The sequence below is a fragment of the Arachis stenosperma genome, chromosome 4 (genome assembly GCF_014773155.1).
Source record: "Arachis stenosperma cultivar V10309 chromosome 4, arast.V10309.gnm1.PFL2, whole genome shotgun sequence".
Classification (NCBI taxonomy): Eukaryota; Viridiplantae; Streptophyta; class Magnoliopsida; order Fabales; family Fabaceae; genus Arachis; species Arachis stenosperma.
In genome coordinates this window covers 126,255,822-126,266,186 of record NC_080380.1, presented here as the reverse complement: position 1 = coordinate 126,266,186, position 10,365 = coordinate 126,255,822, and the positions used below count along the sequence as shown (strand labels likewise).

Genomic DNA, 10,365 nt, shown 5'->3' with positions numbered 1-10,365 from the left:
CATCCCCCCGGTAGTATGTCTTCGCTGGTCACAGTTCCTCCGCGTATGCCCAGCCTGATGGCATAGCCCACAGCGCTTCGGCTGGTTCTCCAGAGACTGATCCATACTACCACGGATCCTGGTTGCCCTTGGACGACCTTCCTTTGCACGCCTCATGTTAGGATCAGGAATGATGGTTGGCCCAACATATGGAGGCCATAGGCCTTCCGGGATAGGCGGAACAAAACCCTACTTGTAAACGTTGAAAACTTCACTCATATGATAGACCTCGTGAACATATGACGCCCAATTAAGGCGGGAGTAGGCGCAACATGCAATGGCGTGGCAACAAGGATAATGCAGCGCCTGAAAGTGGCCACAGTCGCATCTGTGATCTTTAAGGGAAACTCTATAGCTACCCAGCGAGAAGCGCCCGGTTGGTGTTGTCTCGGCCACGGTGTACTCCGATTGATGCCTGTCGTATAACGTGACAGTGAAGCACCTTGAGTCTCTTAGATTCCGATCAATTGCCTTGGCCAATGCCTGGCAAAATTCATTACCAGATCCGAGTTGTGCCTCTGCTATTTGTCCCCGTACCACAAAAAGCTGAGCAAGCCTCCTGTAAGTTGACTGAACCAACGATGTGACCGGGAGGTTTCGAGATCCCTTTAGCACCGAGTTCACACATTCACTGATGTTGGTTGTCATGTGCCCGAACCGTCTACCACTATCCTCATGTTGGGTCCATTTGTCGTACTCCATCCGATTGGCCCATTCACACATTGCTGGATTCTCAGTCCGCATGATGTCAAACCAGTAATAAAACTCTGCTTCAGTCTTTGCGTAGGCAGCATTCACTAACATCCTCCTTGAATCTTTACCTTTGAAAGTTAGGACAAAATTCGCTGCCACATGCTGAATACAGTACGCTCGAAAAGCACGTGGAGGCAGCCACCCAGTCTCAGGTGCCTCAAGCGCTGCCTTGATCCCGTTATGTCTGTCAGAGATTACAAGGATACCCTCCTAAGGAGTCACATGCTCTCGTAGGTTGGATAAGAAGAATGACCACGACTCTGCATTTTCTCCTTCCACAAGGGCGAATGCAATGGGGAGGATGTTGGAGTTCCCATCCTGCGCTATCGCCAACAGCAGTGTCCCTCCATACTTGCCATACAAGTGGGTACCGTCAATACTGACGAGGGACTTGCAATGATGGAATGCCTCGATACAGGGTGGAAATGTCCAGAATAATCGGTGAAAGTACACCGTCGACTCATCAACCTCACCACGAAGCCGAACAGGAGAGGTCTTCAACACGGTTATTGTTCCGGCCATTGTTGACTGTACTCTTAGCATCCAACGTGGCAACTCCGCGTACGACTCTTCCCAATCTCCATATATTTGTGCCACTGTCTTCTGCTTCGCCATTCAAACTTTCCTGTAACTAGGCCTGAAACCATAATCGGCTTCTGTAGCTTATTGCAGTACCTTTACCGTAACTGCAGCATCTGCCCTAACCAACGGAAGAATCCTCGCACAGATAACGTGGTAATCCAACTGACGGTGATCACTGGAAATAAAGGTTGCCAAGCATGTGTGTGGCCCGTTGTACCTCCTAAATTCCCAAGTGCCCTTTCGTGCACGCAGCGCAACGCGAATCAACCAAGTACAACCCTTGCCGAATTGCTTGCATTTTCCATGATACTTCAGATGATCTGATTCGATGACTCTGTACTCAACACCTCGCCAGATGCTATAGTCCTTCACACTCAGCACAACCTCATCTTTATTCTGGAAAGATTGCCCAATCTGAAATTCTATAGAAGAGCCCCCGACCGTGTTACCACCGTCCTCCTGTTGACCAAGAACCTCCAAGTTTAGTGTGGAGAAGTGTGGAGGATACTGTTGAGAAGCAGAACTTGAAGGCCCATACTTCGCATGTGGATTGGCACCTGTGTCATCGTCGCTGTCCCCGATGATATCGACAGGCTCCTGGTCAGAGTCATCGTCACACATTGCATTCTCTACTCTATCAGGTTCACCAAAGCCTTCCATATAAGGTAATTGGCAACCACCGGTGCCCACGACATCAGGCTGCTCAAAGATTCCTTCATTCTCCAACTGTACAGCACCAACAACTACCGTTCGCTCTAAATCAGCCGCGAACATAGGGGAACCCACCGGCGGAAGATACGGTCTGACCGCAGGCATCGAACTAGACGCACCTCCCGCGGCAGTCGAGCTATGAAATGGAGCTGATGCCCCAGAACTATCGACACCAACCTCCAACTTCGCAAACAACTCGTGAATTCGGATCTCTGGAAAACTCCTAACACAATGGAACAGAACCCTAATATCTTCATCAGCCGCTAGCATAAAGGTATCATACTGAACACCCATCGAGACAACTGCGATGGGAATCTTGTAGAATAGCTTCTTCACCCACTTCGTACCAAAGACGCCAAGCTTCTGCAAGATGCTGTTCTTTAGATCTGACAAAGTGCTTGACGAACTGATGAACACACTCAATGGTTCTTTGTCTGTGAACTTTACACCATGGCTTTTGCTTTTTTTAATTTTTCCAGAGCAATGCACTAAGGCAAGAACACTCTCCTCCTCACTTGCCATTGTGAGAATGATCTCTTGTGCAAGTAGAATGTCACCCACATATATATAGAATTTCGGTGTTCCTAAACCGTTGTAACCTACAACGGTTTACGATCAAATTTTCTCCTTCATAAACCGTGGGAGCTTGCCACGGTTTACACACAAACCACACAATTCATAATCCGTGGTAGGTTGCCACGGTTTATGTTAAAATTGTAAACCGTGGTAGCTTTCCACAGTTTACATAGAAGTGTCAAATTGCACAATCAGGTAAGGAATATCTGTTTTGTGTATTTGAGTAAAGCTTTCACCTATTTTATGTTGGGTATATGAAGATGGTAAGATGACAAAATCTTATATTTGTGTAGTAGTTTCAAGGCACGATTAGATCGCTTTCTTTAGAGAGATATTTGTCCCCACACTTAGTTGCTATAGGGTTGATGACAATACTCTCCCAGGATACAATGAAACCTAAGAATTTCTTAATTAGCAATAGTAAGACATTCTCAACTCTCTTGAACAAAGAAAATCTCTTAGTAGTAGTGTAAATTGTATGCTTAGTACTTCATATTTGAAATAGTGGACAAGGACTTATTTATACATATTGCATGTAGCAATTATGATTAGTTACGTATGCAAATGGTTGTGTTATTTCTATTGCCAATAGATACAATGTTTTGAACATATACAACTCTTAAAGAGTTGTGTCCCTTTAGCCAATAGACACAATGTTTTGAACATACACAATCCTTAAAACGTTGTGTCCCTTCAACCAAATGGTATAAAACGGTTAGTAACCATTTATTAATATTAATAATATTAATAATAATATTAATAATATTAATAAAATTAATTAATCAAATTTGTAAATACCATTCAATCCCCATTATTTACAAAATTTAAATGTCATACAAGTATATGCATAAAGAATGTGTCACTAAGATTAAACATTCTTTTAGTGTAAATTTTAAAGTTCTAACGAAGTAATAGGTGTCTAATCGATTAAACCTATACTTCATATGCTAGTACCAAAAATCACACACATTACTTATACCCTCCAAGTTCAAGAGTTTACAATTTTAAGCACTTATATGGCCTTGTGCTCATCCTGGTTTCATGAATATTTACGAGAATAAAACCTCTAAAATTCTCGATTAGAGCGGCACCACTCTTATATTCATATAGGTGGAATCTTTTGATAGATAATATTATCATTCCATTAAGAGTTTAAACTCACCCTCCTAATTTATTGTAAATAGCACTAAATCCTATACCTTAGTGCTCTAATTGCTAAATAACTTGTTATTACCCATTAAACCTTGAAACTAGTGGTCTACTAGAATAAGGTTGGGTTCCCATCATTTAGCAATAATAGATTTTAATCCCATTTTAGCAGTAGTTTCTTTGATTTTATCCCTTGACAAACCTTTAGTCAAAGGGTCTGCTAAATTTTCTTGAGATCTTACATAAGTGATGGTAATTACACCATCATCTATTAGTTGCCTCACAAATTCATGTCTCAAACTTATATGTCTAGACTTTCCATTATAAACCTTATTATATGCTCGAGACATGGTTGATTCACTATCACAGAAGATTGAAATGGCTGTCGTCTGCTGTGGCCACAACTTTATATCATATAACAAATTTCTTAACCATTCCGCTTCTTTACCTGCGGCTGATAAAGCTACAAACTCAGCCTCCATAGTAGAATGTGTAATACATGTTTGTTTCTTTGATGCCCAACTTATTGCTCCACCACCTATGGTGAAAATCCATCCTGAAGTGGATTTGTTATCACTAAGATTTGTAATCCAACTTGCGTCAGAATAACCTTCTAAAACTGCGGGATAATCACTATAATGTAATCCCAAGTTTATGGTTTTCTTGAGATAACCAAGAACTCTTGTTATAGCTTTCTAATGTTGATTGCTAGGCTTTCCTGTAAACCTTGATAATTTGCACACAGCAAATGCTATATCAGGTCTAGTACAATGCATTGCATACATTAAACTTCCTATAGCACTAGCATATTCTAATTGTGCTATAGATCTTCCCATGTTTCCTTTTAATTTAAGATTAGGATCATACGGTGTATTGGATTCTTTAATTGTGAGATGATCAAACTTTCCAATACCTTTTTAATATAATGAGATTGACTTAAAGTAAAGCCAACTTCATTCTTATGTACCTTTATGCCTAATATTATATCAACTTCATTCAAATCCTTCATCTTGAATTTAGAAGTTAGATACTCCTTCATTATACGAATTCCTTCTAAATTTGTTTCGATGATTAACATATCATCAACATATAAACAAATAATTACTCCATAGTCTTTAGTAAATTTTGAGTAAATACATTTATCCGCACTATTATGTGAGAAGCCATTTGATAACACCACTGAATCAAACTTCTCATGCCATTGTTTAGGCGCTTGTTTTAGCCCATACAAAGACTTAATTAATTTGCAAACTTTCTTTTCATTTCCGGGTAGCACATAGCCTTCCGGTTGCTCCATATAAATTTCTTCATTAAGATCTCCATTTAGAAAAACCGTTTTAACATCCATTTGATGTATATGAAGCTTATGTATGGATGCTAATGCTATAAGAGTCCTAATAGAAGTCATTCTTGCCACAAGTGCGTAGGTATCAAAATAGTCTAGACCTTCTTGTTGTCTAAACCCCTTGGCCACTAACCTTGCTTTAAAGGTTTGTAATGAACCATCAGTATTATACTTTTTTCTAAATACCCACTTACATCCTATAGGCTTTGATCCTGGAGGAAAATCAACCAAGACCCAAGTATTGTTAGATAATATTGAGTCTATTTCATCATTTATTGCTTCTTTCCAAAAAGCAGAATCCCTTGAAGCCATAGCCTCTTTGAATGTTTGAGGATCACCATCTATGTTCATAACAATAGGAATCTTGTTTGTTACAAAATTCCTAGTTCCTTCTACCAAAAAGGTGATAGCCTGAGAAGAAATAAAATCTGGACCCAAGTCCTTTTCTTTTCTTACTCTCAAGCTCTTCCTTGGTTCAATAAACTCTTTGTTGTTTAGACGTTTATTATTTTGATTATTTATTTCTTGTGAAATATTAGTATCATTTTGGGGATACTCTAAATTAGAAGTTGAATCATTGATAAATTTATTTTCAATAAATTCTACTTCTCTTGATTCAACAACTACATTAGACACTAAGTCTAATATTCTATATGCTTTAGAATTTTGAGCATATCCTATAAAAGTGCCTTTTATGGCTTCTGGCCCTAATTTGGTTCTCTTTTGATCAGGAACTTGATAAAAGGCTAAGCACCCCCTGATGAGCGGATATTTTATACGCTTTTTGGGGGTAATTTCATGTAGATTTTAGCATGTTTTAATTAGTTTTTAGTTAAATATTATTAGTTTTTAGGAAAAAATCATATTTCTGGACTTTAATATGAGTGTGTGTATTCTTCTGTGATTTCAGGTATTTTCTGGCTGAAATTGAGGAAGCTGAGCAAAAATCTGACTTAGGCTGAAAAAGGACTGCTGATGCTGTTGGATCCTGACCTCCCTGCACTCGAAATGGATTTTCTGGAGCTACAGGAGTCCAATTGGCGCGCTCTCAACGGCGTTGGAAAGTAGACATCCAGGGCTTTCCAGCAATATATAATAGTCCATACTTTGCGCGAAGATAGACGACGTAACTTGGCGTTGAACGCCAAGTACATGCTGCTGTCTGGAGTTAAACGCCAGAAAAACGTCATGATCCGGAGTTGAACACCCAGAACACGTCATAACCTGGAGTTTAACGCCAAGAAAGGCCTCTACTCGTGGATAGCTTTAGTCTCAGCCCCAGCACACACCATGTGGGCCCCAGAAGTGGATTTCTGCACCAATTATCTTAGTTTACTCATATTCTGTAAACCTAGGTTACTAGTTTACTATTTAAACAACTTTTAGAGACTTATTCTGTACCTCATGACATTTTCAGATCTGAATTACATACTTTTTGACGGCATGAGTCTCTAAACTCCATTGTTGGGGGTGAGGAGCTCTGCAGCGTCTCGATGAACTAATACAATTCCGTTATTTTCCATTCAAACACGCTTGTTCTTATCTAAGATGTTCATTCGCGCTTAATTGTGGAGAAGGTGATGATCCGTGACACTCATCACCTTCCCCAAACCATGAATGTGTGCCTGACAAACACCTCCGTTCTACATCAGACTGAATGAGTATCTCTTAGATTCATTACGCAGAATCTTCGTGGTATAAGCCGGATTGATGGCGGCATTCATGAGAATCCGGAAAGTCTAAACCTTGTCTGTGGTATTCCGAGTAGGATTCTGGGATTGAATGACTGTGACGAGCTTCAAACTCCTGAAGGCTGGGCGTTAGTGACAGACGCAAAAGAATCAATGGATTCTATTCCAACCTGATTGAGAACCGACAGATGATTAGCCGTGCTGTGACAGAGCATAGGAACGTTTTCACTGAGAGGATGGGAGGTAGCCATTGACAATGGTGACACCCTACATAGAGCTTGCCATGGAAGGGACTTTTCGTGTGTTGAAGGAATTCAAGGAAGAGTTGAAGTTCAAAGGACAAAGCATCTCCAAAACTCCAACATCTTTCTCATTACTGCACAACAAGTAACACTGTTATTCTCTTTTATTTTTATAATCAAATCTAGTAATTTCACTTTTAATCCTATTGGCCTCCTGACTAAGATTAATAAAATAAATATAGCTTGCTTCAAACCAATAATCTCCGTGGGATCGACCCTTACTCACGTAAGGTATTACTTGGACGACCCAGTGCACTTGCTGGTTAGTTGTGCGGATTACAAATTCGTGCACCAAGTTTTTGGCGCCGTTGCCGGGGAATTATTGAGTTTGGACAATTGAAGGCTTATTTTATTTCTTAGATTAGGAATAATTTATTTTTATTATTTTTATTGCTATAGAGTCATCAAATTCTGATAGGATAGTTTCTTTTCAAAAATTTCTTTTCAAAAATATTATTTTTTTTTATTAATTGTTAATTTTTCGTGAGTTTAGTGTCTTGTTCTAAGTTTGGTGTTAATTGCATATTTTATATTTTCTCTAAAAAAAAAAAATTTTTCGTGTTAGTGTTCTAGGTTCTTCCTTGATCTTCAAGTTGTTCTTGTTCACTTTTCTTGGTTGATTTTAAATTTTTCTTGTTCTGTGTCTTTTCTTGTTTTTCTTATACTAATCCAAAGCATTAGTCTTCCAAAAGGAATAGACCTATTCAGAACAATTGTTACCTTTTCTGCCCAATTGGCTAAAGCATTGGTTTATATTCTTGATGAGGGAGCACCAGTACTTTTGAAAATCTTTTTCAAAAATAATTTTTCTTGATTTAATCTTGTGCCAAACTCTAAGTTTGGTGTTTTCTTGTTAATTTTAATATAATTTTCGAAAAATTATCTTGGTTTTCTAAAAATTTTAAGTTTGGTGTTCTTTCTTTTGTTCTTGGTGTTCTTGTGAATCTTCAAGGTGTTCTTGAGTTTTTCCTGTGTCTTGATCTTAAAATTTTTAAGTTTGGTGTTCCTTGGTGTTTTCCCTCCAAAATTTTCGAAAATAAGGAGCATTAGATCTAAAAATTTTAAGTCTTGTGTCTTTTGTGTGTTTTTCTCTTTCATCATAAAATTCAAAATTCAAAAAAAATTATATTTTCTAACTAATTTTGAACTATTTTTTTCGAAAATTTTATATAAAAATTCAAATTTCAATTTCAAAATATTTCCAATTTCTTTTATTTATTTCGTTTTTTTTATTTTATTTTATAAAAATTAATTCGAAAAAAAAATCAACATATAAATTATCCCTTGTATTCCATCATGGAAGCAAGTAGGAATGAACAGTCCAAGAGGACTCTGGGGTCATATGCTAACCCCACTACTGCTTCATATGGGAGTAGTATCTGTATACCCTCCATTGGAGTTAGTAGCTTTGAGTTGAATCCTCAGCTCATTATCATGGTGCAGCAAAACTGTCAGTATTCCGGTCTTCCACATGAAGAACCTACAGAATTTCTGGCACAATTTTTGCAAATTGCTGACACAGTACATGATAAGGAAGTGGATCAGGATGTCTACAGATTATTACTGTTTCCATTTGCTGTAAAAGATCAAGCTAAGAGGTGGTTAAATAACCAGCCTAAGAACAGCATAAAAACATGGAAGCAGCTGTCAGAAAAATTCCTGAATCACTATTTCCCTCCAAAACGGATGACACAGCTAAGGCTAAGCATCCAAGGCTTCAAACAAGGAGATAATGAATCCCTTTATGATGCCTGGGAGAGATACAGAGAGATGCTAAGAAAATTCCCCTCTGAAATATTTTCAGAATGGGTGCAATTAGACATCTTCTACTATGGGCTTACAGAAAAAGCTCAGATTTCTCTAGACCACTCAGCTGGTGGATCTATACATATGAGCAAAACAATTGAAGAGGCTCAAGAGCTTATTGACACAGTTGCCAGAAATCAACATCTGTACCTAAGCAGTGAATCTTCCATGAAAGAAGAAGCTAAAGCAGTAACTGCTGAACTCAGTCCGGTGGATCAGGCTACTGAATTCAATCAGCAATTAGACTTTCTAACTCAACAGCTAGCCGAATTCAAGGAAATATTACAGGAAACAAGAATGGCTAACAGGAACATGGAAGTACAATTAAAGCAGACAGAAAAGCAACTGTCAAAATAAATAACAGAAGAATGCCAAGCAGTTCAATTAAGAAGTGAAAAAACATTAAATACCCCACTTCAAAGCAGCAAGAAACCAAGAAATGAACAGGTGGATACTCAAAATCCCTCTGAGGACAATCAGAGCCCAGGGAGGAATAAAGCTGGCGCTAAACGCCCAGACCATGCTCATTCCTGGCGTTCAATGCCAGAAACAAGCATGAATCCGGCGTTGAACGCCCAAAGGGAGCATGGTTCTGGCATTCAAACGCCAGTAACAAACAAGGAAGTGGCGTCTAACGCCACTCCAGCTCCCACCACTGGCATTCAATTGCCAGTGGGGAATCAGTCACATACAAGTGCTGATAATAACCCTTCTAAAAAGGCTTCCCAACCCACTTCTGTAGGTAATAAACCTGCAGCAACTAAGGTTGAGGAATACAAAGCCAAAATGCCTTATCCTCAAAAACTCCGCCAAGCGGAACAGGATAAGCAATTTGCCCGCTTTGCAGACTATCTCAGGACTCTTGAAATAAAGATTCCGTTTGCAGAAGCACTTGAGCAAATACCCTCTTATGCTAAGTTCATGAAAGAGATCTTAAGTCATAAGAAGGATTGGAGGGAAACTGAAAAAGTTTACCTCACTGAAGAATGCAGTGCAGTCATTCTGAAAAGCTTACCTGAGAAGCTTAAAGATCCTGGGAGCTTTATGATACCATGCACATTAGAGGGCACTTGCACCAAGCAAGCTTTATGTGATCTTGGGGCAAGTATCAACCTAATACCTGCATCTACTATCAGAAAGCTTGGTTTAACTGAAGAAATCAAACCAACCAGGATATGTCTTCAACTTGCTGATGGCTCCATTAAATACCCATCAGGTGTGATTGAGGACATGATTGTCAAGGTTGGGCCATTTGCCTTTCCTACTGACTTTGTGGTGCTGGAAATGGAGGAGCACAAGAGTGCAACTCTCATTCTAGGAAGACCTTTCCTAGCAACTGGCCGAACCCTCATTGACGTCCAAAAAGGGGAAGTAACCTTGAGAGTCAATGAGGAGGAGTTCAAGTTGAATG

The 10,365-nt window shown here is 39.2% G+C and overlaps 2 protein-coding genes across 2 annotated transcripts; both read right to left on the bottom strand.

Annotated features, from left to right (window-relative positions):
• Positions 1–228: 228 nt before the first annotated feature.
• Positions 229–1,407, bottom strand: LOC130975454 (uncharacterized). Its single transcript, XM_057900250.1, has 2 exons — positions 1,052–1,407; positions 229–976 (listed from the first exon to the last, which is right to left on the bottom strand). Exons 1-2 carry the CDS (start codon positions 1,405–1,407, stop codon positions 229–231), a joined length of 1,104 nt encoding a protein of 367 aa, XP_057756233.1.
• A 48-nt stretch (positions 1,408–1,455) lies between these two features.
• Positions 1,456–2,607, bottom strand: LOC130975453 (uncharacterized). Its single transcript, XM_057900249.1, has one exon. The coding sequence runs from the start codon at positions 2,605–2,607 to the stop codon at positions 1,456–1,458; it is 1,152 nt and encodes a 383-aa protein (XP_057756232.1).
• Positions 2,608–10,365: the final 7,758 nt, after the last annotated feature.

Coding starts and splice junctions, on each gene's coding strand:
- LOC130975454 (XM_057900250.1), bottom strand. CDS start 1,407: ATGGCGAAGCAGAAGACAGTGGCACAAATATATGGAGATTGGGAAGAG. Junction 977..1,051: donor GTGGAAGGAGAAAATGCAGA/GTCGTGGTCATT, acceptor AATCTCTGACAG/ACATAACGGGATCAAGGCAG.
- LOC130975453 (XM_057900249.1), bottom strand. CDS start 2,607: ATGGCAAGTGAGGAGGAGAGTGTTCTTGCCTTAGTGCATTGCTCTGGA.